The sequence below is a fragment of the Ambystoma mexicanum genome, chromosome 9 (assembly GCF_040938575.1).
Source record: "Ambystoma mexicanum isolate Mex_15411 chromosome 9, UKY_AmexF1_1, whole genome shotgun sequence".
Taxonomy (NCBI): Eukaryota; Metazoa; Chordata; class Amphibia; order Caudata; family Ambystomatidae; genus Ambystoma; species Ambystoma mexicanum.
In genome coordinates this window covers 906,851,452-906,877,990 of record NC_090931.1, presented here as the reverse complement: position 1 = coordinate 906,877,990, position 26,539 = coordinate 906,851,452, and the positions used below count along the sequence as shown (strand labels likewise).

At 45.9% G+C, this 26,539-nt stretch overlaps 1 protein-coding gene across 1 annotated transcript in view; it reads right to left on the bottom strand.

The window, feature by feature from the left end:
- The window catches only part of MCM3AP (minichromosome maintenance complex component 3 associated protein), a 1,669,219-nt gene that overhangs the window by 119,958 nt on the left and 1,522,722 nt on the right, over positions 1-26,539 (bottom strand). Inside the window, exon 25 of the mRNA XM_069616041.1 lies at positions 3,408-3,665. Coding sequence (XP_069472142.1) covers positions 3,408-3,665 — 258 coding nt within the window. The remainder of the gene's footprint in view (positions 1-3,407; positions 3,666-26,539) is intronic.

Sequence of the window (26,539 nt, the reverse complement as noted above, 5' to 3'; positions counted from 1 at the left end):
TCTTGCCCGGTCCATCACTGTAGGACCGCGTGTGGATGTCGATCTCGATCTCTCTCTCGATCTCTCCCTCCCTCCCTCCCTCCCTCCCTCTCTCCCTCCCTCTCTCCCTCCCTCTCTCCCTCCCTCTCTCCCCGTCCTGGTCATCAGCCTCTTCTTCTCACACCAAACCACTGTCTCATTCTCGGTTCCTCCAGGGAGGGATTGACAATTGAGGAAGCCCTTCCTTTGTCTTTTTTCGGAAGGGCCACTGACAACTACAATGCTCATTCACGTTCCTCCAAGTGCTCTGTACCTCCTCCTTGTCCCAATACATCTCAAGGAAGTCCTTGTTAGATCATCCATACTCTTCCTCATCTCTGTGAATGTTGGAAACGTGATCTTACAGACATACATAGAGGTGGGTGATACAGAAGTGTGATTCATAGGATAGAAGTATGTATAGGGTGCTAGCTGAGGGGTGTCATACAGCGTTCTCCCTAGATATATGATGTGATGTGCCATTTATAATGCTCCTGTACACTAGTGTTTTGTGGATAACCAAAAGGATGGTTGTCCTTGTCCCCAGAGGGTGAGTCTCTCCCCATGAAATCCTCCCACTGTGCATCACCCCCAGGGGGGCTATCAGGACGCGGCCTCACCACCCTGGCGAGATGGGAATCTAAGAATTCGTCGCCAAGCCTCTACTTTCCAAAGATTCGACATTCTGCATCCTTCCTGAACATAGTGAAGGAGCTAAAAGGTACACAGTAAACCACACACTCCTTTGAAACCTAACCAGATTCCCAACACGTACCCACACTAGTGTCCCACCTAATATATTACAAAAGGAGATGCAGACCAACATGTTATGCACCACTACATGGAATTTAGTGAGACCTGGTCAGAGTCAGGACCCTGTGGGGGCCTGGGGTAGGGAGTGACCCTTCACCTAAGTAGGGTGAGGGAGGTGAGGGGTCGCTGTGCCTGAAACCCCCTGACACGCAAGGCATATTGACAACAGTAATACCCACGGTCGCATGATACTGCCAAACCAGTTTTCTGGCTAGAGTACTAATGTTTCTTTCACAACTACAGCTCCCAAAATGCACCTAGGTGCCATGAAGAAAACATGGACCAGAATCAGGGGAATGGAACCAAAAACAAACTGAATGAACCAGGATTTAACCTGCCAAACAGAGATTAGACACACAACACCTGACCTACCAACCCAGACATAACCCAGGCAAATGTGGGGCAGCAGAAAATGAACTGAGAGTGAGAAGGAACTTCAGGGTAGCAAGAGACACAGAAATCCTCCGAAAACAAGCAACCTGACCACCAGGCTGCTACCCTGCTACTTGAGACTGAAAAGGGGGGAGCAGGACTATTTAAACAAATTATATATAAACTTTACACATGAAGAACTCAGCTCCTGGGTAAAGAACAGCTTTAGACTGGTCCCTAGAGTCAGGTGAGCGCTGCAGCCGATAGAGGTCTGAGCATGGGAAGGGTCAGAACAAGGTAAAGAGCACTATAAAAGGGTAAGGAACGAAGTGGACAGTCAGGAGGTGTGGAGATGGCCGAAGAGACCAGATGGAACTAACATGGAGCAGGGGGCAGAAGAGTTGGTGGCAGAGTTGGAGCGGAGTTCAAGTGAGTTATTGATTGTCTGAGGGAGTGGTAGCAATTGTATGTAGTGTAGTGTGAGGAGAGGTCTAACAGGTAAGAGAGAGAAGGAGAAATGTAGAGGGGAATTAGAAAGAGTGAGAATGATAGAGTGTCAGGAGGGTGCAGAGAGAGTGCAAGCCGGTAGTGGGATTAGTGGAGAGGGCAGAGTGAAGTAGGGGGCGGAGAGGTAGTTTGAAGAGATAGATGGACAAAGTGCGGCAAGATTAGGGCACAGAGGTATAGTTAGTGGGTTGTTTGTAGTATAGAGGTGAGGAGAAAGGTGTGTAGCGAGGATCAAGTGTATAGAGAGGCGAAGACCGGAGTGTGTGAGAGACGGCGAAGAGGGGAGATGGGTGAGAGAGCAGAGTAGAGTAGATGGTGAGGTGGAAGGAGTAAGAGAGAGAGAGAGAGACAGACATGTTTTGTGAGAGAACGGTCCAAGCTGTTACCGGCACAAGACAACCATCAAATCTGATTGACAAAATGTGGGGGCTGTTAGGTTAGGACACTCCTAGAAGAACCCAGATGAAGCCAGGTAGATAAGGCTCTTTCGACTTAGGCAAACACCTTCAGCCACACCTAGACAGCAGGTGGTACCCATTGCTATCTTGAAGACCTGGGGTTAGGGCCACCTGTACTAGGGTCGAGGGAGCCCATGGGAAGACTATAGAGGGAAACTCATTAGTACACCATGCCTATGCCCTGAGCCCCTGCCTAGTATAAAGTGTGATTTTTAACATCTTGAGAATAAAATCCCTTGAATCTGTTGTCGTTTCAGAGTCATTTAAGCCATCTGTAGGACCCTGTAGGGCAGAAGGGGGATGTGAACCTAACAGCATTAGTCAAGGCAGTGGGATTTCAGTACTTCACTACTAGCCAGTTTTGACCTTTTATGATCCATAATTAATTACACAGTTGCCAGCGCAGCCGTACCCTTCGTTGACATCACGTGCAAACAAGCCTTCAATGACCATGATGCTATCCTTGTGGAAAAAATGCAAGTACTTACCCTTTGGTAATTTTCAAGACAGGTCACGTAGGCTTGGTGCAGGTCAGCCACAGAAAAGTACCTGAATCCACAGATGCCCTCATTGATCATGGTTGTAGAGGCATGTGCAAATGGGGACTAAAATAATCCAGCGTAAAATGGGAGGGGACAGCTGAGAATCATTACCAGCACGATAAGACGAAGAAAACAGGAACTGAGTAGGTGAAGCACACCCATAGGGATCGGGCTGGAATCTGGAAGGATGCCACATGTGGAGGCCCTGTTTTAAATCAAAAACACAACACTCTTCTTTGAAACTGCCTTTTCTGGGCCTGTCTGCGGTGTAGGTTATGCCCAACCAATGGGGAAGGACTGATATAGGGACAGCAGAGTATGAGTGCTATGAACATCCATCCATGAGCATAAGAAAAGGGTTCATATGTAGAGAAACGGCAGGTGACTAGAGGGGGCAGAGTCTACGACACGTGCAATCTGAATTTCTCTTTTTTGAATGATTTTCCTATGTAAAGAATGTTCAGGAGAAGCATACTGCAATGAAGTCAAGACACCCCATAAGTCTGGAAGGAGAACTGACTGTACGGTTATGCAAGTTTCCTTTAGACACATTTTATGCAGATTATACAGTTCTAGTTCCTGCATCCGGTGGTCCGAAGACGAGCCCCCCTGTATATGCAGGGCTAATGGCCAGCAGTCCCTCATACATGTGCATTTGCAGAAGCTATTGCTCATCACCATGATAGCTTGTTCATACCTGAAATAATTGGTGATCTTGGTGGTTTCCAGTCCCGGAGTTTGTGGTCAATACAGAGAATGAGGATGTCTCCCCATGGGATCTCCTGAACAGACGGTCCATCCTCTTCGGGGTAGGCACACTCCTGCCGCTTCCAACTGGCATAGGTCTTGCTCAGAAGATTATCCACCTGAGATTCCAAGATTGGTTGGGTCAGCAAAGAACTGGGAATCTGGGCCACATACTGGAAAATCATTGAGCAGACAGGGCGCCAAGGAGCTGAAAAGCAGTAATAAGTTAAGCGAAATAAAGTGGGTTGCCCATAATACCTATTAAACATACAACAGTGCACAGAAAATCACGAAGAAACGTACAACTTCCAAAGCAGGAATGCGTGCGTCACTTCAACATTCAACCAATTCTTCATGGAAGCAGTTACCACTTTTACACTGAAACAGCAAGCAAAGTAATCAAAACAAGAGCCTGAAGAATGTACTGACCAGGCCTAACCTATACACTGCAAGCAGACTGATCAATGACAAGTTATACCCTAAACATAGTAAACATAATAACGATGTAAGAGGTAGTGACTATTCCTACCTTTAACAAACCAAACAGATGGATCTCAGGGTTACTGTGACACAGATTATGCGAGATATTGCATGTATGTAGCGATTAACATCATCCCAAAGTACTCTTGCTCCAGAATCCTAGATGTAGGTTTAAGCTATCTGATGTAAGATGTGGCGGATGCAATTAAAACTCTATCAGTACAGCATACAGCTTCTCTTAGTTAGATACCTTTTGATCTTTCTAAACAGTAACAGAAAGTGGTTATTTAAAAAAATACTTTATTTACATGGGCATACATGGGGAATGCCTAAAACGTATCAGAATACAAGGAGACACCAAAAACCTGAAAGCACAGAAAATAAAACGTATTGGTTAAGAACAAAACATATGTGGCTTCTGTTGCAAGCTATTGAAGGAAGTTAAGAGTATTGTTGCCTTTTTCATCCACAAGATGAACATGATTAGTAGTGCCAACTATAAAGTACCCTGTGGCCCTCAGATAGGTTTCAGTGGGCTCCGAGAACAATTACGTTGCACCCTTCTCTATGCTAGGAAAAGAACCCCAACAAATGTGTCTCCCCACTCACACATCTGGTGCTTAAATGGAGACAAAGATCTTGTATGATGTCTATCCTTGAGCTAGGCTTGGACAGGCGTGCTGGGAACCTGGCAAGGAGGATGGAAGCTTGATGTTTTAGTGCGGTCTTCCTTGGCTACATATGGGAACGTAGTCTTTGCAGGAACACAGAGTCAAGTTTCCTTGCAGTTCTTCCTGTGGGTGTGCATCAGACAGACAAATCATTTAGCTATCTGTAATGTTCTTGCTGATGGATGCTCGTCCTTGATATTCTAACTCCAGTGGCAGCTGTCTTTGGAAAACATTTTAATACAAGGGGGTGCCCGCCCCTTGCTGGACATGTTGGGCCAGTATACACAAGGCTACCAGTCCCCAAGACCTCAGTACCACCCGTTTCAATATGTCACAGATGGCCTTAAAAATACCCCGACTCCAGAGGATGTTCAAGGATTTTTATTTGGCAACACTCAAATGATTCAGAATCCTGATAAGGCAAAAGCCTAATCCATCTGGCTTCCTCTGGGAATTTTCTTGGGGTGCCCTGACCCAATACTCACCAGGGTTGTCTCTATGACTTGATGGGAAAAGTTGCCAATAAAAGGCACCCAGATCTATTCAACCTGTAACACGCTGGGTCTCTCTCCTTTTCCTGATATTGCTACTCTTCCCCCATACCGTCTACTCTCACTCACGACACACTCCCTATTCCACCTACTCTCACACCCTCCGGTCTTCATCTCTTCTCTGTCCTTCTGATGTCTACACTCTCATCTCCTTTCTCCTCACCCCTCTCCTCTAACTATATCCTCTGTATTCTAATGTTATCACACTCTCCGCCTATCTCTTCCAACTACCTTCACCCTCGCCACTACTCCCACTACCATGTTACACTCTCCCCACACCATCCTACCATATTCTATTACTCCCATTCTGTCCGATTTATGGTAAACCCTTCCCCTCTACATCTTCACTGTCCTTTCATACTCTCACACCTTTTCTCACACTACACCATAGGTTACTGGTACCACTCCCTTTCACAATCAATACCTCACCTGCACTCTGCCCCAACTCCTCAGCACTCTGCTCCACCTTCCGTCCTCTGCCTGGTCTCTTGCTCCACCTCTTGACCTCTCCCTTGCAACCTGCATTCTGCACTCGATTCATTCCACTTTTATAGTGCTCTCTTCCTAGTTCTAACCTCCAAATGCCCCTTTCTGTTGGCTGCAGCATTCACCTCACTCTGATGGCCAACCTACAGATGTTCGTTCCCCATGGGCCAGGTTACAGTGTTGAAAAGCTTTAAAGAAAACTCTTAGTAGTGCCCCCTTTTCAGTCCATTTGCTAGGCAGCAGCCAGGTGAGTTGTATTACCAATTTGGTTTGCCGAGGGTGTTTGGGACTCTCCTGCTGCCTCTCCTCATTCCCAGTTCTTTTTCAATTGCTACACCATTCAACCTTGGGTCTGCCTGCGGTTGTAGGTTGGGTGTTTTGTGTCTCTATTTCTGTTTGGCAAGAAAGATCCCAGTCCAGGTCATTTTAGTTCTGGATACCACCCCGATGGCTGTGTCTGGTATTTCTTGGTTGTATCCAGGTGCATACTAGGAGTTGTTGTCCTGAAAGAGAAAAACAAGAATTCTAGGTAGACAAAGTACTGGGAGGCATCATCTGACAATGAGTAGTATCCATATTTACATTCAAGGCACATGAGAGGCTCATCCAAGACAGGGCTGGCTCTGGCTTTCATCCTGGTAAGCTTCGTGCCCAGGTTGGGAGGGCCCACAGTCTCTTTGCCGACACAGTCATGACCCTGATTCTGTCACACACAGCATTCAGCGTCTGAGGGATTGCAGAACATATGATGTGTACAGGCTATCCGCTAAGAGGGGCAGGTTGGGAGGGAGATGAGGAATCTGTGGCAGGAACATACATCAAAAAGAACATTACTGAAAGGTAAGTCATTTGTTTTTATAATTGATAACTTCCTCCCACAGATTACTCATCTTTGATAGAATCCCATAGTTGTACATAAATCTTGAGTATGGAAGAGAGCGAGAGGATACCACCAGAAAATTCTAGAGGACAGCTCAGCGAATGCAAGTGTCCTGCCCTGACGGAATACAGGCAGTAATGTTTGACAAACGTGTGCATCGAAGCCCACGTAGTCGCTTGATATATGGCCATGGCAGAGGGGCGACAATCAGGCCTCCAGGTGAAAGAGCCCTGAGATAGTCAACCATATCCTTTCAAGCCAGATCACAGCATTCCCGAGATGCAGATTTTGATCCGTCTTGACAGTCTGTTTAGGCACGGCCCTGTCGGCACAAGTACTAACATAACGAACAAAGAGATCGGCATCTTTTCTGATGTCACTCGTTCGAGACACATAATAGCTGAGGGCCTGCACCAGGTTCAGCCGATACGATCGCTCCTCCACCATAGAAGGGTGGGGCAGAGGACAAACACTGGAAGATTGATCAGCTCAGAATTATGAAAGTCAGAAAAATCCTTAGGAAGGGAGAATGGTCTCACTCTCAAAGTCTCCTTCTCCTTGGAATAAGCAAATTATAGAGAGGTTTTACAGATAACGCCTTGAGCTGGCTAACCTGACTCGTGAAAGTGATGGTCATCAGTAAAATCCCCCCACGGTTAAGCAACCTTAAAGACCATAAATGCATAGGCGCCCCCACAGCTTCTCTTCAGATTTTAACCTCCAAAGTAGAGGGAACCCGAACCAAGGTTTGCCTGCAGGGGCGGCCGGCGGGCACGTGTGAATCAATGAAAGATAACAACGCTGGAGAAATGGAGTTACAGGTAAGAAACTACTCCCTTCTCCAGCATTGGATCTTTCGTGGATTCATATGCTGTGAATAGATTACATAGCAGTATGACGAATGTGTGGTGGTGTATCATAGGCAAACCAACCAATTCCATCCTTTAACATGCACGAGAATACACAACCACTAAGTGACATAGTAAAATAGAAACCCCCAAAGCTGCGGGGCCTACCTTACTGAAACAGGTGTTGGAGGACCGCCCGTCCCACCTGCACATCTTCTACATGTTGCTGCCCCAGACAGTAGTGGCAGGTGAAGGTATGTGGCACCGCCCAGGAAGCCGCCTGCCAAATGTCCTCAAACGGTTATACCAGACCATAGCTCTGCCGATGACGCCATGGACCGTGTAGAATGAGCCTTTGGAACGCCCCTCAAAGGCTTGCCAGATTTTGCGTGAGTAAACGAAATTGTAGATGAGACCCAACGGGAAAGTCCTTGTTTGGAAATAGATTGCCCCTTGTTGGAGGGACCAAATGCCACAAACAGCTGCTTCGACTTCTGGAAGTCCTGGGTACCATACAGATAAAATTTCAGTGCCCTCTTAACATCCAGAAAATGAAGGTCCTTTTCTGCCGGCGAGGACGCATTAGCAAAGAACAAGGGTAATTCAATAGAAGCAAGTTTGTGAAACGGCAACTGCACTTTCGGGATAAAGTGTGGAATAGTAGCCAGGAGAACCTTGTCCCTCATAAACCTCAGATAAGGCGGGTCAATAACCAGTGCCTGCAATTCAGACACCCGTCTGGCCGAGGTAATCGCCACTAGAAATGCCACCTTCCACGAGAGGAATGTCAAAGAAGCCATCGACATGGGTTCAAAACGAGGTTTCATCAGAGCAGAGAGAACTACATTGAGGCTCCACACCGGTGCAAACCGCTTCTCCGGCGGGAATGTCCAAAGCAGTCCTTTCAGAAAGTGTTTTACCAAGCAATCACTAAACAGAGGAGCAGCATGGCGCCTTCTCGTGAACCTAGGAATCGATGCTAAATGCACCTTGATGGATGAGAACGCCAGCCCCCCCCCCCTTGCGCAAGGTGTAACAAGTATGGGAGAGCCTGGACCGGAGAGACATCCAATGGATGTATCTCAGGGTGACCCTCACACCAGGCACGGAACCTCGCCCATTTATGACCATACAAGACATTGGTAGAAGGGGCCCTTGCCGCCTCCAAGATCTGGCGACACTCCCGGGAGATACTTAAATGACCGAACTCGGGAGTGGTCAGGAGCCACGCCGCCAGGCTGAGAGATGCCAAATCGGGATGCCACACTCTGCCGTCGTCCTGAGACAGTAGATCTTGGTCCGCTCCCAGACGAAATGGCTCTTCCTCCACTAGATGAAGGAGATCTGAAAACCACGTCTGCCTGGGCCAGAACGGGGCTATCAAAATCACCCTGTACTGGCACTTCCACACCCACTGGATGGTCCTACGAATCAGTTGAAATGAGGGGAAACGCATACGCGAAGAGGTCCGTCCACGAGAACGAGACCGGGTCCCCCATAGACTCCGGATGAGCCCCTCTGCTGGCAAACTCTGGACACTGTTTTCCATCATAGCGAACAAGTCTATCGTGGGAGACCCCCATCGCCAGAAGATTCTTGCCACCCGCTGCGTCTTCAGCCACCACTCGTGCAGCTGATTGGCGTCTCTGCAGAGCACGTCTGCTTGAACATTCAGAACCCCCCGCAGATGGAAAGCTACAATATTGATCCCTTGAGCCAGAGACCAATGCCAAACCTCCTGTGCCCTCCTTTGACAGGACTTGGCAGTGGAGTAACTTTGCTGAAAATGTTGAGGGGGGGTGTGTGGGAGGGGGTTGACATGAAATCTGATGAAAAGGTGCCCCAGCCAAATTATTTGGGACAAAATGGTGTGCCATGAAAGTTGGGGGAGGTAAACACCCCTGTCCCCCCCTAAAATTACACCCATGGGACTCGGGAATGTGTGCCGCCCTGCTTCCTCAAATAGAACATTGTGGTGGTATTGTCCGTCAACACCCTCACCAATGCTCTGCGGATGCGCGGGAGAAACGACTTCTGGGCCCAGTACACCGCCCTCAACTCAAGCACATTAATGTGCAACAATGTCTCCTCCCGAGACCATAGGCCCTGTACCTGTGACTTGTCGAGGTGCGCCCTCCACCCCAGCTGGGAAGCGTCTGCCACGATTGTGAATTGAAACTCCGGCTCCAGCAGGGGCATGCCCCGTACGAGATTGTCCATGCACGTCCACCACCGAAGGGCTTCCACCAACCCCTTGTCGACCACCAGCTTGTCTGACCATAATCCTCGAATCTGCAACTACCGGTCTACGAGGAACTCCTGCATTGGTCTCATGAACAGGTAGCAATTGGGAAGGGGCAGGATACACAACGCCATGGCCCCCAAAAGCGACATGCAACTTTGGATCGAGATCACCATACCATGTCCCCACTCGCCAGCCTTGGACCGTAACTTCACCACTCTCTCGCTGGAAGGTTTTACCAGATTGTCGTGGGTAAGAAACTGCACCCAGAGAAACACCAATTCCCTGGACAGCGTTAAATAGGATTTTTGGAAGTTGACGACGAACCCTAGCCGTTGCAACAGGTCCATGGTCGCCATGAGAGACTCCCTTGCCCGTTCCTGCGACAAACACCTTACCAACCAATTGTCCAGGTAGGGGTACACATGATGGCCTTCCGTACGGAGGAAGGCAGCCACCGGAGCCAGACACTTTGTAAACGTCCTGGGGGATGACTTCAGGCCAAACAGGAGGACCCGGAACTGGTAATGATCCTCTCCGACCACAAACCGCAGGAACTTGTGGTGCTTCTGCCTCATCAGGATGTAAAAGTAGGCGTCTTGCAGATCTAACGATGCCAGGCACTCGCCCGATTGTACCGAGCGGATGACATCCTGAAGTTTAAGCATCTTGAACTTGAGGCGTTGCAGATTCTTGTTTAGTGACCGAAGATCTAGTATAGGCCTCCACTTGCCATTGGGCTTTTTCACGACAAAGTACCGGGAGTACACCCGCTGGCCCCGCTCTGCGACCGGAACTGGTTCTATCGCCCCTTTCGCTTGCATGAGTACCACCTCCTGCCGCAAGACTGGGAGATGCGATTGGGCCACATACAATGGCAGAAATGGCAGAAATGGCACCGGAGGACGCCGAAACTCCAACGAGTGGCCGAGACGTACTGTATCCAGAACCCAGCCATCTGAAGTTATAAGTTACCACTCGTCGACATGGTTCACCACCCTGCCCCCCAGCAGATTGCCCATATGGCAGTCATTGTTGAGACTTTGACTGCCTCCCTTTAGCAGCCGAGGCTTGTGAACCTTTCTCGTGTGGAGCTTGAAAGTCTCTGCTCTTCTGAGCAGACTGGACTGAGCGCCGGTAGCCTTGAGACGAGTAGCCGGAGCGCCCGTAATTTCTTTCTCTGGAGGAGGCAAACCAGGCATTACCAGAGACTCCACAAAATGCCCGAAAGGGAACCCAAAGACTTTGCCGTCTCAGTAGCCTCTTTCATCCCTTTCAGGGCCTCATCTATTTTTTCCCCAAACAAGTGTTCACCCTCACAGGGCATATCGATGACCTTATACTGGACTTCTAGACGAATATCTGTGCACTTCAGCCAGGCCTGCCGTCAGAGCACCACGCATTGCTTTCTTGTGGTGTTGATCCGGGAGATGATCAAGAATCGGGGCTAGCATGCGCCACATCTCCTGATCATACCTGGCCATAATCGTCAAGAAATTAGCAGCCTTTACTGTAGTAGCCCCCACCATCAGGACCTTCTTCCCAAATGTGTCCTGTTTCCTGGCTTCACTGTCCGGGGGCGTAACACATTTGTGTTGGCTTCTGGCCTTACGTCTAGCTGCCGCCGAAACCACGAACTCTGGTGCGAGCTGCGACAGGAGACATCTGGGGGTAGACTCGGGAGCCTTGAATTTCTTTTCTAGACGTCCCTTCACTGCAGGCTCAGAAAACGGGTGGCGCATCGTGCGCAGGCCCTCCTGCCACACTTGGTCCAGAATCGGAACCAAGAAGACCGCTTTCCGTCGCTTTCCCATATGGTCCAAGAGAAAGCAGTCCTTACGTTCTTCCTCACGAGCTAGACCAAACTCCTGACATGCCTTCGCCATCATGGCGTGGAACGCCCCAATATCATCCAGTCGAGATGTTTGCGCCGGGTTACTGGGCTGTTCCACCTCAGGATCCGTATCCCAGGCATCGTCCCTCGTCAGCGACGAAGACACTGTCGACAGGGTATCACGTGGAGCACTCTCCGGGTCCGAATCAGGCAACTCCACCTCTTCTGGTTGACTTTGTGGACGGTCCAACCCCACCGGCAATGGCAACCGTGCTCCGGGGCCTCACCAGGCATACTTCCAACCACCGGAACCGACGGACTCAGGGGCGGCGGCAGCAAAAGCCTCTCATCCAGTTACCCCAGCAATGACAAAAGCGTATTTAATACCTGCAGGGATTGAGGATTTACCAACGGGTAAAGAGGCGGCCCAGCCGCCACCCCACTCGAAGTCGACTGCTGTGCACTCTGCGGACCCAGAGCCGACGGATTGAAAAGCGGCTCTTGTTCCTCCTCCATCCCTGAGGAAACAGAATACGCAGCCAGTTCTTGTTGCAGAATGTCCACAGGAAGCATGGGCTCAAAGCCGGCAGACTGCCACGGCCCACCCGTTGGCAACAAGCCTTCCGAATCCATCTGCGTCTACAACAGCAGCAGACCACTGTCAGTCACAGTCGTGGACGGCGCCAATGACACCACTGCTGACGACGGAAAAGCAGATTGTAACGCCATCGTCAACGAGGGAATATCCGTTGATGCTCTAGTCGTCGGAACCGCGGCCTCCATGGTCTTAGCCTTCACCGGTGAACCAGACTTTTTGGAAGAAGAACCGGAACGGTGCTTCGAAGAATCCCGGCTGGACGAGGACCTATGATGATATTTACACGAGTGCTTCGAGGAACACTCCTTCAGCTTCACCTGTCCTTTGTCCGACACCCTTGACTTCTCAGGGCTACCACCAGACTCCTGGGAGTTGTCTGGCCGATCTGACTTGGATAGCGAGGAGCCACTCGACCCCTTCAAATGATGCGACCTGGACGTAGAAGACTTGCTACCACTCCCCACCTCCGACGTAGGCAACTCAGTCCGTTGCTTCTTAGCGGGGGTTCCGTCGACGCCGCTTGTCATGCTCAGAGGCCTTCTCGGCTCTCACAGAAGACTGGCTCCCGTGGGCTGAACCCACTACCGAAGCCAGGTAAAGTGTCCTCGTTTAGTCAACATATGAGCCAGCGGTTACGGCCTTTCAAAGTCTTCTGCGAAAACCCCTAGCATAACTCGCAGGCATCCGCCGAATAATGGGGGTACAGACATTGGAGACAGTCCGTATGGCCATCCCCTTCGAAGACCTTTTTAAGGCCGCAGGTAGCACACGGCCTAAACAGATTTTTTTCTGGCCCACATATGACATACTGGCCGGATACAAAAAGCATGTGCAAAACACGAAGAGAAACACGAGGTGATCCCAACAGTTTGGAGGTTGAAATCTGAAGGGAAGCTGTGGGGCGGGGCTATTTATATCAGATGTCGTATTGGTTGGTATGTCCTAAAGTACCCAAAAAGAACGCTGATAGGAAACTAAAGTGTCAAAGTTTTCCATAGGAAAACGCTAAGTTAAAGTTACCAAGGTTTCCCAGCCTGATGACGGGAAATATTCACAGCATGTGAATCCATGAAAGATCCAATGCTGGAGAAAGAGAATATACAATATAATATGAACTTTGCAAACTTCATGAAAACACCCCAACGATTTCAAAGAGATGAAAAGGGAAGCAGTCAGATAGACACCAACTTTATAAAGCCAATATTAACATTCTGAAGAGCACAAGGTGGTGAGAAAGAGAAGACACAATATAATACTATCATGCAAACTTTCTGAAAAAAACCCTGATGATTTCAAGTGGATGAAAAGGGAAGCCGTTAAATAGACACAAACTTTAGAAGTCCAATAAGAAAATTCCAAAGAGCCCAACGGGTGAGTGAGAAACTATATAATTAAAACAGTGTAGCAGATAAACATGTCCCGAGGGGCACAAGGAAATAACAAACGAGGCAAACCGACAGATACGAACATTGGGAGTACACCATGAGGGGACAGTACCTGGCAGGGGCGTATACCAGGTTTGTGCAAGTGGGCACTAGGTAACGAAGGAACAAGGATCCCGCCAAGTCAAAGGAACAGGGTCTGGGACCCAGGTTAGTATGAGCAAAGCCCACCAGTGGAATACATAAGGGTCAAGGACCCACCTAAATACCGTAAGAATTATAACCAGCGGGCAGAAGCCCAAATAATTATGATTTCTGAAGTTGAGAGTTGTGGAAATTAAGTCTGGAAGGCGAGCAAACCAGACTTGATATACTGTTGGAAACGTGTACTGCAAGGTCTGGCAGGTTAGTGAACCAGACTTAAGAGACTGGGAAAGATCATTGTTTCTGTGCTACGAACTGGGGGAGAGGAATTGCCCAGAGGATTTGGTGAAGAACTTTATTGTGAAAACAAGTACAACCCAGGAAGAGGTTCTCTCCAGGAGAGCGGGGAAGTGGATTATCTTTATGTTGGTAAAATTCATTAACAGTGTTTTGAGCAAGTGGAACCAGACAGAGGTTCTCTCCAGGACAACGGGGAAACTGTTATCTTTAATTTGAGGACGTCATTGCATGGACGTATGATGACGTCGCGCCAATTAGGCAATGGGTCTGACATATTAGGATAGGTGAAAAAAGGAAGGGTGGGGGATTTTATCTTGAATTCGCAGTGATTGCAAAATGGAAGAAGCACCCTGATAAGTAGAAAATAGAAAAGCTAAATATTGCATTTTTGGTTGTTGTCAACAGGTAGAGACCAACTAAGTTAGTTTGGATAAATGCACGTGGGTAATTGAGGCAGTGGTGGTGTCGGACAAGCGAGTGGTGCAAAACATGCTCTCTAATTTGAGCAATGAGAAGATGGCTGGTGTAGCAGTACGACATTTGGATCATGAGGGCTCGTATGAAGGGTGAATATTGGGAGTGTGGGGAAAGACAATCAATGTAGGCTCTTAGATTGTGTGACAGTATCCCCAGTTTGACAAAGGAGGTTAATTGGCAGTTGTTCTATTACTGAGGGTGGTCCGAAGTTCCCAGACGGTGGAAAGTGGCTGAAAGATATGCAATTTTATGGTTCTTATGGGTGATGTTACCTGAATGAAAGAAACTGAGTTAGCATTTGAACAAATGTTGTGGGCTTTGTCAATTGTAGAGATTTACAGGAAGTGGCATAGCTCTTGGTCTGTGTTCAAGCCAGTGTTGCAAGTGTCCATTAAGCAAATCCAGCGTGCTTCCTGTTGTCTCAACTTTAGTTCAATGTTGCCTCTTTGTGGAGGTTTGAGTTTGGCAATCCCAAAGAATTTGAGTTGACTGATCTGTGTCGGTTGTTGGGATTCCAAGAAATAGTTAGCTATCGGAGATCTTGTGTCTTGGTTGATGATTGCCTGAATATGATCGCCGATTCTGGTTTTCAATTTTCTAATAGTACTTCCTATATAGAATTAGTTGCAAGGGCAAGTGATGATATATAGAACAAATTTACTATGGCAATTGATGAGATGTTGAATGGTGTGAATTGTACCGTTTGGTTTGGTGATGGTGGTTCTTGCATTGTCTGAGAACTTGCACACCGAACATTGACCACATTTGTAGCTGCCTTTTAGTGGTTTTTGTAACCACATGGTCTCAGCATCCGAATTTCTAGTGATTGCATTTCTCACAAAGTGCGATGAACTTAGTTCGTCTTAAGTTTCTTGCTTTTTTGAAAGTTATGGTTGGTTCTGCTTCCAGTGTAGTGGAGAGATCGGGGTCCGATTTGAGAATGTTCCAGTATTTGGTGAGAATTTTCCGAATAGTTAGATTGTTTGAACTGTAGTTCGTGATGAAATTAATTTTCCTGTCTTTGCCTTCTGTTATGGAATTTATTTTAGGTTTGATTTGTGGCAGTGATCGTCTGGTCCTGGTGAGTGATTTCTGATAGCTGCTGTTTACGAGTTTTGTTGGGTATCCTCTTTCAATAAATTTGTGCACTGTTGTTGTGGCCTGTTTTGTGAAATCATTTTCTTTCGTGCAGTTTCTTTTAAATCTCAAGATTTCACCATAAGGTATGTTGCGGATAACATGCTGTGGATGACTACTGGATGCATGGAGTATACTGTTAACGGCTGTAGGTTTAGTGTAGAGTGTCGTACAGATGGTGGTATTATCGATGTAAAAGGTGATATCCAGAAAGTTGATGCTTGTTTGGCTGTATTCCGTAGTTAGTTTGAGATTATAGGTGTTGTGATTGAGATAGTGGAAGTAGTCCTGAAATGCTTCTATTGATCCATTGCAAATGAGAAAGATGTCATCAATGTATCTGGCCCAGAAAACAATATTGTTGAGGTGAGTGAATGATGGATGTTGCCACGCAAATTCTAGTTCATAGTGACCTATATATAAATTTGCATATGATGGGGCTTATTTCGCGCCCATGACTGTGCCTTGTATTTGCCGATAGAGATTTGTTGAAAATGAAGATGATGTTCTGTAGTGTGAATTGTAGCATCTCGAGAATCATGTTGTTTAGGTCATGAAAAGAAACGGAACAGGTTTTCAGAAAATACTCGGTGGTTGTGAATCCTTTGTCGTGAAGAATACTAGTGTATAGTGCTGGGACATCCATGGTCATCAGCCAGTAGTCCTGTTTCCAAGGTATATTGTCGGTGAGTTGGATAATGTGAGTGGTGTCTCTGATGTATGAGGCGAGTGAGCTTGCCAATGGTTGAAGTTGGTGATCTATATACTCAGAGATATGTTCGGTAATTGATCCAATGCCATTGCTGATGGGCCTGCCTGATGGTAAATTAGAGAATTTTCTCTCGATTTGTGGTAGAAAGTAAATAGTCGGGGTGATGGGGTGTGTGATGGTCATGTACTGGTATTCTTCTTCTGTTAGTAATGATTGTTCCTTCCAGTGGCTGCTCATAGTTTTCCATCTTTCCCCTATGTTGATAAACGGGTTGTCACTGATTTGTTCATAACAATTGTGATCTCTCAGATGTACTGAAGCCATATTTATGTAGTCATTGGTTTTGAGTAACACAATATTTCCACCTTTGTCAGATAATTTGATGGTGATATCGTGATTGTTTTGTGTGCTTGGATTTGGGATATTGTGAGGTTTTTCCGATATTTAGACTTATCCTGACTAGTCTCATTGTTGTTGATGTAGATATCTCTAAGTTCTTTTTGAACTACTTTACAGAAAGTGTCGCTTCAGGCAAGCAGGGCCCCGTGCTTGTCACGGCCCCTCCCCCTTTTCAGCGTCGAGACACGGCCACCTCCGCCATTTTGCCCGCAGCGGGGCACTCAATTAAAGGCTGCTTTCCTCAGTTACTGTGCGATTTTCACTAGAATTGCGCAGCGGAGCTGGGGAATCACTTTGTGCTTCCGTGGATGCGCTTGCTATCACGTAGATCACCGTTTACTTTCAGGATCATGAAAAGGATCGAGACGGGAGCCCTACCCAGGCACCGCTTTACTGCATGCGCTCAGGCCACGCCCCCTTCTCTTCTGCTAATGTGAATGCCCGATAAAATCTTGACTATTTCTAGTGACAATGTATCTACTCCTCCCTAAATTGCAATGTATTGATGCATTCAGTCTCAAATGTACCTGCCTTTTGGTGGCCTCTGGCTCTGTGTTAGAATTGTTTGCCCCATCCCCAACAGTGAGATGCCGATTTGTATTTTATAGTCCAAATACTATGCCCTAGAGATCTAGAAATACTAGGACTGTGTTGGCACCTGGGATCCCGTAACCACTATTAATGATGTCTGGTTCCTTTCTCTTTCCACCCCTTGTCTCAATACACAATGTGCCTAACACTAGATAGTGGGCCTACTATTTAATGTAGGAGTGTGTTGGGTTGTTTATGCCAATTTATTTTTTTATAACTACATAAGGTATTTTTACTGTTTGACATATCTACATAAAGTATGTATTCAAATACTATATATGGTATAATGTGGTGGTTGCCGCACTATAGTGAAGGTGATTGCCTAGATCAATAGGAAATCCAGAAATTATATTGCTAATAACTTTTGACTTGCATGACGGATTTGGCTATTTTCCAAACAAAATGTTTGTCCGGGACACCGAGACTGTACATTTTGGAAAAGATTTGTTAAAAATGAAAAAGTTATTAAGAAAGCAAGTTACGCTGTTTTCGCTCTACTCCCATAAATTTTCAAATAGGGAAAAAGTAAAAATGTATGCGCGCCAAAGCGCAAAAACCACTGGATAGAATTGGACCAAATAAACAACTTGGGCACAAGCGTTGACTTAATTTCTGTGGGAGGTATGGGGTTATACCATCCAGTATTTTTAAAAATATTTGACAGGCAAGTGGGTGCTCCCACCTCCCAAAATGTTAGCTACATATCCTATGTTGCTTTGCAGCAGACAGGATTTTCAGAAATGAAAAACTGCTATTTTTTTGGGGTGCGATGCAAGCATATACCGCAGTTATATCAGGGGAATGGGAAAACGGAAAGTACAAAAAAAACTATTTTTGGAGGAGGAAAAAGGTTGAAATCACATCAGGCTAGAGGTGGGTGGGAAGGGGGAAAGAGGACATGTGAAGTTGGGGATGTTCTGGGGAGCCAACTACAACGTTTTCGCATTAATCATGGAATTTCAGGGGAATTTCATAAGATTATTGCGGTACTAACAGCAGCTGTACTCGAAAACAAAAATGCGTCACACGTAGCAAAGAGTAGGTAAAAAACAACTGAGGTGGGTGGGGAGACCTAAAGAAAAGGAAGGAGGTACATGGGGAGCGCCTGTGATGACTTTGATTTGCGAGCGTTATTGCAGTAATTGGCACATAATTACTGCACGATTACCACACTATTTATTGGGTGAATATCGGGGGAATGTAAACTGAGAAGAAAAAAAAGGGGGGACATCTGTTGTGATCACATCTACTAGGCAGGGGGAAATGGGCCTTTGTGCTATTGGTGCAAGATGTGCAGCGGCCATCACTAGGGGGCTTGGAAGGGAACCTAGTGTTTTAAAATAAGCAGTAGGCATGGCCTACGGTCATGCTCACTGGCCAGTGCCGAAGGCCATGGCTAGTGGGCCCCAAGGAAACCTATTCGTGCAATATGTACAGTAGCCACGGCCATGGTTAGTGGGCCCTAAAAAAACATTGGTGAAACATGTACAGTGGCCACGCCCAAAGGCCATGGCTAGTGGGACCCAAGGAAACCTAATGGTGCAATATGTAGAGTGGACACGCCTGAAGGCCGTGGACACTGACCATGGCCGTAGGCCACAAAGAAGACCTATTGATGGAACATGTTAAGTGGTCATAGAGGGGTGCACAAAACCTCGCTTAAGCACTGTATTTGACCTCTTAGAAGTATTAACATGCACTTCGCTCTAGCAGCGAGTCTTAAGGTGAGGACTACCTGTTTCAGATCATTTGTAGGACTTCATTAGCCTTATCCGCAACAAGACTAGAAACCCCAAGAATGGTCAAGACATCCCCATTACCACCTACTATGGGTGGCTCAGTATTATGAGCCTTATACGAAACAAATGATGACGGATAATCAAAGCACGAATATGAATATGCTCACATATGCATTTCTCACCAGTAAAAGTTGCGATTCAGAGAGGAGCACTTGGGACTGTTATGCTTGAGGTTTGGAAATGTAACTGCCTGCAGCCGTTTAAAAAATAATTATAATAATTGGCTACAATGATTTGATCCTTTACTCAACTTACAAGCCCTTTCCGTGTCAAACATTTTTTTCAATGGTTTTCTTCTTAGTGGCTGCACTGCTGATTACTTGTTTTGAACCGAAAGTGATGCATAGGAATGTCTCTTTAGGGCCTAATTCACAGAACGTTTTCCAATGGCGTTTTGTCATTGTAAAACGCTTCTGTGAATTCGGCCCGTAATCGCTAACAAAGGCATGTAGATTCATAAAAGTTTTGCAGAAGGCAAGAATCCTTTTGCAGTTAACAGTTTGCATTTGTCTGCTTGTCAATGTATTTTCTTCTCTCACTTATGTAAGGTACAACGTTGTGATACCACCCGGTCTGGGCGTCTCACAAATGTAAAAAATAAATAAATAAAAATAAATCACAGAGGACACAAGACCAACAATCAAATATCCCTTGACCTTCCCATCAGCACACAAAGGAAGACCGATTGCCACACACATACACACACGCACGCACGCACGCGATCAGAGAGACAAAGACAAGAACAGAGACAATACCAAAGTAAATTACTTGTGTAAAAAAAAAAAAGAAAAACACAAACAACTAACATACGATTCAGATGCCTTATGCACCAACTCCAAATGATCAACAACCAAGGGGCCAGACTCAAACTGGGACCTATCCCTTGTGATCATATCAACCTTCCACTGTGCTTACCTACAGAACAAAAACTTTTTAATCAACTGCATCATCCATCTAACCTTCAAAGTGGGCCTGCTTACCTGAACATAAGCATCAACAAATACATCCGAGGGAGGAACAAAACGAAGGACATCAAAAACAACATGATCACATTGAACTTCTATAGAGTGTGACATGCGGATACAAGAATACCAGTGACAGGCAAGCCAACCACCAGAAAACTAAGCACCTGGAAACATTGCTATTTAAACAAGCCTCGAGTTAGTAAAATACCTCCTAAGAAATAGAATCCAGAGAAGTTCAGCACCCCTATAACCAGGACCTGCCTCCCAAGTACTGTAAATGCTTAGCTTGAATTGCACCCTACTTCTCCCATGTTTTTCAGCTTCATTAGGCAATGTCGTCAGTCAGGAGGAAGAAACCAAATGTAATTCTGTTCCACATGCCCCTTCCTGCAGGACTTTAAAGCAGTTTGACAAATTAGAAAAATACAAAATAAAATAAAGCCTACGAACACAGAACTCGTGACAGCAAAGCAGGTTGCAGGGATGGTCTAAGAGCTAAACCACCTGTGATGCCTCTGCTGAGCAGTACCCAAGAGGCTAGGGACAGTCAGCTAGGGAACACCAAGTTCTTAATCATGTTACCTATAGGAGGAAATGGTCCCTAAATGGAAACACTGTTTCCTCACGCTTAGCAGAGATTGAAGCACCTTAAGTATACCTAGATAAGATCAAAAATGGAGGTTACAGAATTCAGGAAATGGCAAGCATCAAGAGCAGATGTAAACACTATTTGCTAGTCAGATCAAATAGAAACCATCAAAAGTAGTTTTACTCCGAGCTCGCAGAGTTAAAGAAAGAAAAGAGGAAAAGAGGGCAGATGGCTTAAGCAACCATCGCAGGCTAATTAGGAGAATTGGAGACACACTGAGAAGATATATAAAAAGGGCATTTGTGAAGCGAAAAAAACTACAGATCAGGTTAGCCGCCATCTCTACCAGTAAGCTATTCAAGATACTTGAATCTATCGAAAAACCAAGAGCCCTATCTCCACTCTTCATTCTATCCCAGGAGGATTGCGAAAAAGTACAAGAGGCCTTTTCGAACAAAATCAAGAAAGCAAGGGATACAATAATAACCGCACAAACAGCGATCAATGCTCAGCTTGACTCGCCAGCCTTGAATAAACCACAGAATCACCAAGAAAGTTTTCAATTCCATACCATCACAATTGAGGACATGGTTAAAATGTTATCAATGAAACCTACATCAGCGCTGAAAATATTCTCCCCCCGAAAATGATCTTGGAGAATAAAGACATCTTCGCTCCCCTGCTCACTAAGATCGTGAATATGTCCTTTCGAGACAGAACAGTCCCTAACAACATTAAAACAGTTACCATCACGCCACTGGTGAAAATAACACGTCTGGATCAAAAGGAGCCAGGAAATAGGAGACCCATAATAAATTGCAATTTCTTACTTAAAGTGATGGAAAAGGTTGCTACAGCACAATTACAATCATAGGTTGAGGCAAAAGATATCTTAGATAGTCGACAGTCTGGTTTCCGGGCGGCCCGTGGCACAGAGACAGCAATGTTGTATTTGCAAACACATATGTTAAGCATTATAGACAAAGGCCATGCAGGCTTACTTATGCTCCTAGATCTCAGCGCAGCCTTTGACCTATTGGACCATCAACAATGGGCACTGGAGAAGGTGGCTAACTGCTCCAAAGAGGCCACCACTAGCAGATAGAAAATCGAAAATCTATTGGGGAGAAAAATTCTCACAAGATACATCTATTTTCTGTGGCGTGCCACAGGGTGCTAGCCTATAGTCACTCTTGTTCAACCGCTACTTCAGGTGTCTCTGCGTAGTACTTGCTATCGGAGCGCATTTCACAAACTACGCAGATGATACCCAGTTGGTGGTAGAACTGAGTGGCAGTTACATCATGGACAGCACCCAAGTGGCTGCACTATACAACATCATTGAAGCATGGATCGATAAGAACTAGATGTGCCTCAATGGAAGTAAAACTGAGATGATGATCTTCGGTTCCCACCAAGCCCGGGCCATGCTAGGACCAGAATATGAGTCTTAACATCAAAGAATCCTCTATAGAGGTAGTGGGGAAAGTGAAAACATTAGGGCTTTTCTTGGAAGCTTGCATGAGTGCCGAAGCACAGGTCATGAACTTGAATAAGAACTGCTCATACCACCTTCGACTCCTCAAAGCCATCCAACCATACCTGAATGATGAAAACTGCACAACCATTGCTAGGGCAACCATACTGTCCCCACTTGACTATGGCAATACCTGATTATTAGGAGCTAATAAGAGATGTATAGCAAAATGCCAAGTTATCCAGAATTGTGTAGTTAGAATAGTGAAAAGGAAACAAGGAGAGAACACATCAGCAACGACAGACTAGCCTTGCATTGGCTGACCTTGGAAGACAGGATCCAGTTTAAGACTATGACTCTCCTTCATAGATGTCTGTACGGGAAAGCCCCGGCATACCTCAAGGAAAAGATGACCCAATATGTACTGGGACGATTCCCGAGATCGGAAGCTTTGGGTCAGATTACTGTCTTGGCACATAAGCAATCTAATGGTATGGGTAAGGCTTTTCTGGTGATGGCAGCAACCAAATGGAACCTGCCTTAACTATTAAGACGCAAGTCCAACTATACTGTTTTTAGAAATAAATTGAAAACACACATTTTCAAGTGAAGACAGTCCCAGGCAGGTCCGGATTCGTTAGGCAGTAATCCCTTTCCCTGTGTCTTTGCGTGGGCGCCCCGATGCCTGTGGGCTTTCGGTGCGATACAAAACAATAAATAAAATAATAAATACAAAAATAAATAAATAAATACAGAGTCCATCAAACAAAACCTGTAAGGCTCCACTGGAAATGACGTTGAGGAGGAAACGGCTATATAACAAATTCCCAAAATGTTTCCAAAGTACGAGCAGCAAGTTGGGATGAGACAAATTACGCTGACCAATTGTTTAAAAAAACAGTGCTGCTTATTGTGGAGAAGAAAACCTTAAAGGCTGGACTTTGGTTGTTGAGTTATTTTATGAATGATGCCTCAGGTGATCGCATACATCTGTGGGGTGGGGGTAATGACTTTCCTTACAAGTTTGAGCTGGGTTGCCAGTGCTTCCATATATAAAGCAATGCTTAAATGAAATTAGGGTTAGCGGTGGTTTGTCACATTTTGTGTGTTGTTCCTTGCTTATCTGTGACATTAAGACCTCCTATTCGCCAGTTGCTGTGACTGTGGTGGACCATTCATCATAGATGGGGGAGACTACATGAGAGTGACATATATCCGAGTCTAGGACCAAAGAGGTTTCATACTGAACCCACAGTTGACAATTGCGGGTTGAAGATAATTCTCTGAGGGAAGTTAGGGATTAGATCATAAAAGCACAGAGGGCTTTTGTAATGAGAACCCAGATAAAGCCCCAGAGCTAGGTATATTCCTAGTGAAACTACTGGGGCACACTAACAGCAGTGGGGAGCCCATAAAAAAATGCAAGACTGTTCACACTGTTTTCTGGTATTTACTAACCACCAGGAAAACCTTTCAAATGGTAGAATTCCTCAGAATTTCTATTTGCAATGTTGTCCATTTTATATTCTTTTTACCCAAGAAGTCAGGTCTGTAATTATTTTATTTGATTTACATAGTGCATAGCGAGAGCCCAATGGCACAGTGGTGCTTGCACAGGACAAACAGACAGGCAACAGGATTAGAAAGGTCAGATGGAGGCGATAATCAGGTGGCACAGGGGTTTATGAGAACAGGACAGTTTTCAGTCCTTGTTTAGAAGTAGCTAGCAGGCACATGTTCTCAAATCTGGCAGTAGTGCATTCCAGAATTCGGAAGCTGCATGTGGAAAAGATCCCTGGGCCACACTGGAGAGTCTAGTCCGAAGTACTTCCAAGAGGTAGGCATTGTTTGACCTTAAGGCTCTTTGTACTGGAAGCCACAAGATGCATTTTGACAGGTACTTGGGCTCCTGCCCGTATATACATTTGTGTGTAATGCAATGCACACGAAAGGAGATCCCGCTACTAACAGGGAGCCCATGTAGAGCGTTTCTGGCCGCAGTCACATAGTCTGATCTCCGCAATCCCTCCACAAGACGAACAGCACATTTTGGATAACCTGCAGGCGAATAAGTTCACCTTTGGCAATACCTAACAGTAGGCTAGAACAATAATCCAATTTTTCCCATTGAGGGCACGTGCAATGGTGGCGCAATGGGTCGTATTCAAAAAATGGCAGAGGTGCGTAAGCAATTTTAGAAAATCTGCAGTGCTTGAGACAAGACTTCTTGGGCTTTCTTAGGTAAGCTCTTGGTCCAGGATGACTCCTAGAGTCTTAACCTTGGACTGGGAGCTAATGGTACAACTTGCAACATTAAAAAGCTGATATTCAGGGCTAGGTTTACGCAGTTGTGGTGTAGTGCCCAAAATCATAAGTTCTGTTTTGGAGTCATTGTGCGTGAGCTTATCAGCTCGGATCCACGTTTGAAACCGATTGTAAATAGAGTTCAAGGAGGTGGAGTCGGTGACATGATTCCCTGTAAGGGGAACAAGGCATTGAGTGTTGTCTGCATAGTTTGCATATATAATGCATGCTTCATCCAATTGTTCAAACAAAAGGAGCATAAAGATATTCAAAAGTGTAGGCGATACACATGGGCCCTGCAGAACCTTACATGTTATAGTAAACTCTTCTGCCCTAGCCTCCTTAAACAAGACCCTGGCCTTACAATTTGTGAGAAAGGATTTTAACCACTCAGTAGCTGATGAGGAGAAATGAGCTGTGCTACTTAGTCTATCGGCCAGTATGGTGTGATCCACTAAATCAAAAGCTGCGGTTAGATCTAGAAGCACAAGCATGGCTGTGTTCCTTCTCTCTGAGATGATCTTAAATAGGTTGGTTTTCAGATCCAGTAAGGTTGGTTTGGTGCTACGGGCATGTCTGAACCCAGATTGTTTCTGACCCAAGATGTCATGTTCAGAAAGAAGCTATTCGTAAATGAGCCACCTTGTCAAGTATGGTGTGCCTGTCTCCTGTTTGGCATTACCTGTTAGTATTGATGCACCCTTCAGAATATATGAGGGAGTATGTTATTCATTGTCAGAGTGTTCCTTGCCCTAGAGCTAGTAAGGGGGTTACACGCGAGAGTTGGGAGAATGAAAACAGTTTAGAAGTCAATACTTTGTTGAAAAACAGTTTTTACTACTACTGAAATGGGCTGTTACAGGAGTCGGAAACGATGGGTGCATGTTTTTTTTTGGAGGGAGGGCATCTTCTGATCCACAATAGATGAATGGATCTAAAGACAGGAGAAATGTACATCTTTCAGGAATTTTTCTAGACTGATGCAGGACTTCAGTGAGTTGGCATTACATGGCAAATTGCGATGACTATGGTACAGAAAGGGATTTAACTTACTTCTCGTATGCCAAATAATTCCTTCTCAACAAAATATACATCCCTCAAAACCACAGTCAAAGAGAGCAACTCCCATCTTTCTGACATTCATCTGTGCAGAGGCAGGCAGCAGAGAGAAGGACTAACACTACCCACTTACTTTTGCTTTAGCGAGTGAGGTTTTAATGAGCTAATTGCTAGGCAGAAAACTGTGCAGTTCCCTCTGGGACCACTGCAAAAGATTTAAGACTACAGGTGTTTGGCAGTAAACCCACTTGGTAGCAGTCTGTACCACACAGATTCACTTGGTAGCTGTGGCTGAGCAGTCAGACTTCCCTCAAGAAGAGTTAGGCAGTATACAGAGTATTCACAATAGGTCAAAAGAACACAGTAGAACAAGTAAACACTGACCAGAGCTTGGTATAAAAGAGATGAACTAGTTACTTCTTACCTTGTAACGTTCTTTCGATGGGATGTTCCTCCGACGTATTCCTTATCTATGATATTTGTATCTCCAGCTTGCTGGCCTCGGAATTTTTTTTCCCAGTAGAGGGCGCTGTGCGTCGACGTCCGTCGAGTAGGTGCTCCTCGACGGCCACCGTATCGACGCCGACGTCATCATGCCTATAAAGCGTCCGTTGCTCAGTTCCGTTTTGTAGAGTAAAGTAGTTATTGTATGAATGGTTACTACCCTTGAAGGAGCGTAAGCTGCAACCACAAGGGAAATGTTACTGCGGGGATGCATGGGAGGGGCGATAAGGAATACGTCGGAGGAACATCCCATCGAAAGAACGTTACAAGGTAAGAAGTAACTTGTTCTTCGAAGGGATTGTGTCCTCCGACGTATTCCTTATCTATGATAGACTCCCATAGCAGTGGTATGTGATTGGAGGCGGGAGTAAGAGATGTCATATTACCCTTTAAGAATGAACAGAGTGTAACACAGCTTTGCCAAATCTAGTCTCTTGACTAGAGGAGGAATCCAGGCTATAAAATTTGGTAAAGGTATGTGCGGACGACCATGTGGCAGCCGCACATATGTCTCTAATTGGTACCCCTCTTTGAAGAGCTGAGGATGCTGCGATACCCCTGGTCGAATGAGCCCTTAGATTTTGAGGGGGCTCTTTCCCAGCCAGTTTGTAGCATTCCAGAATGGCTAAAATAATCCATCTGGAGATGGTTTG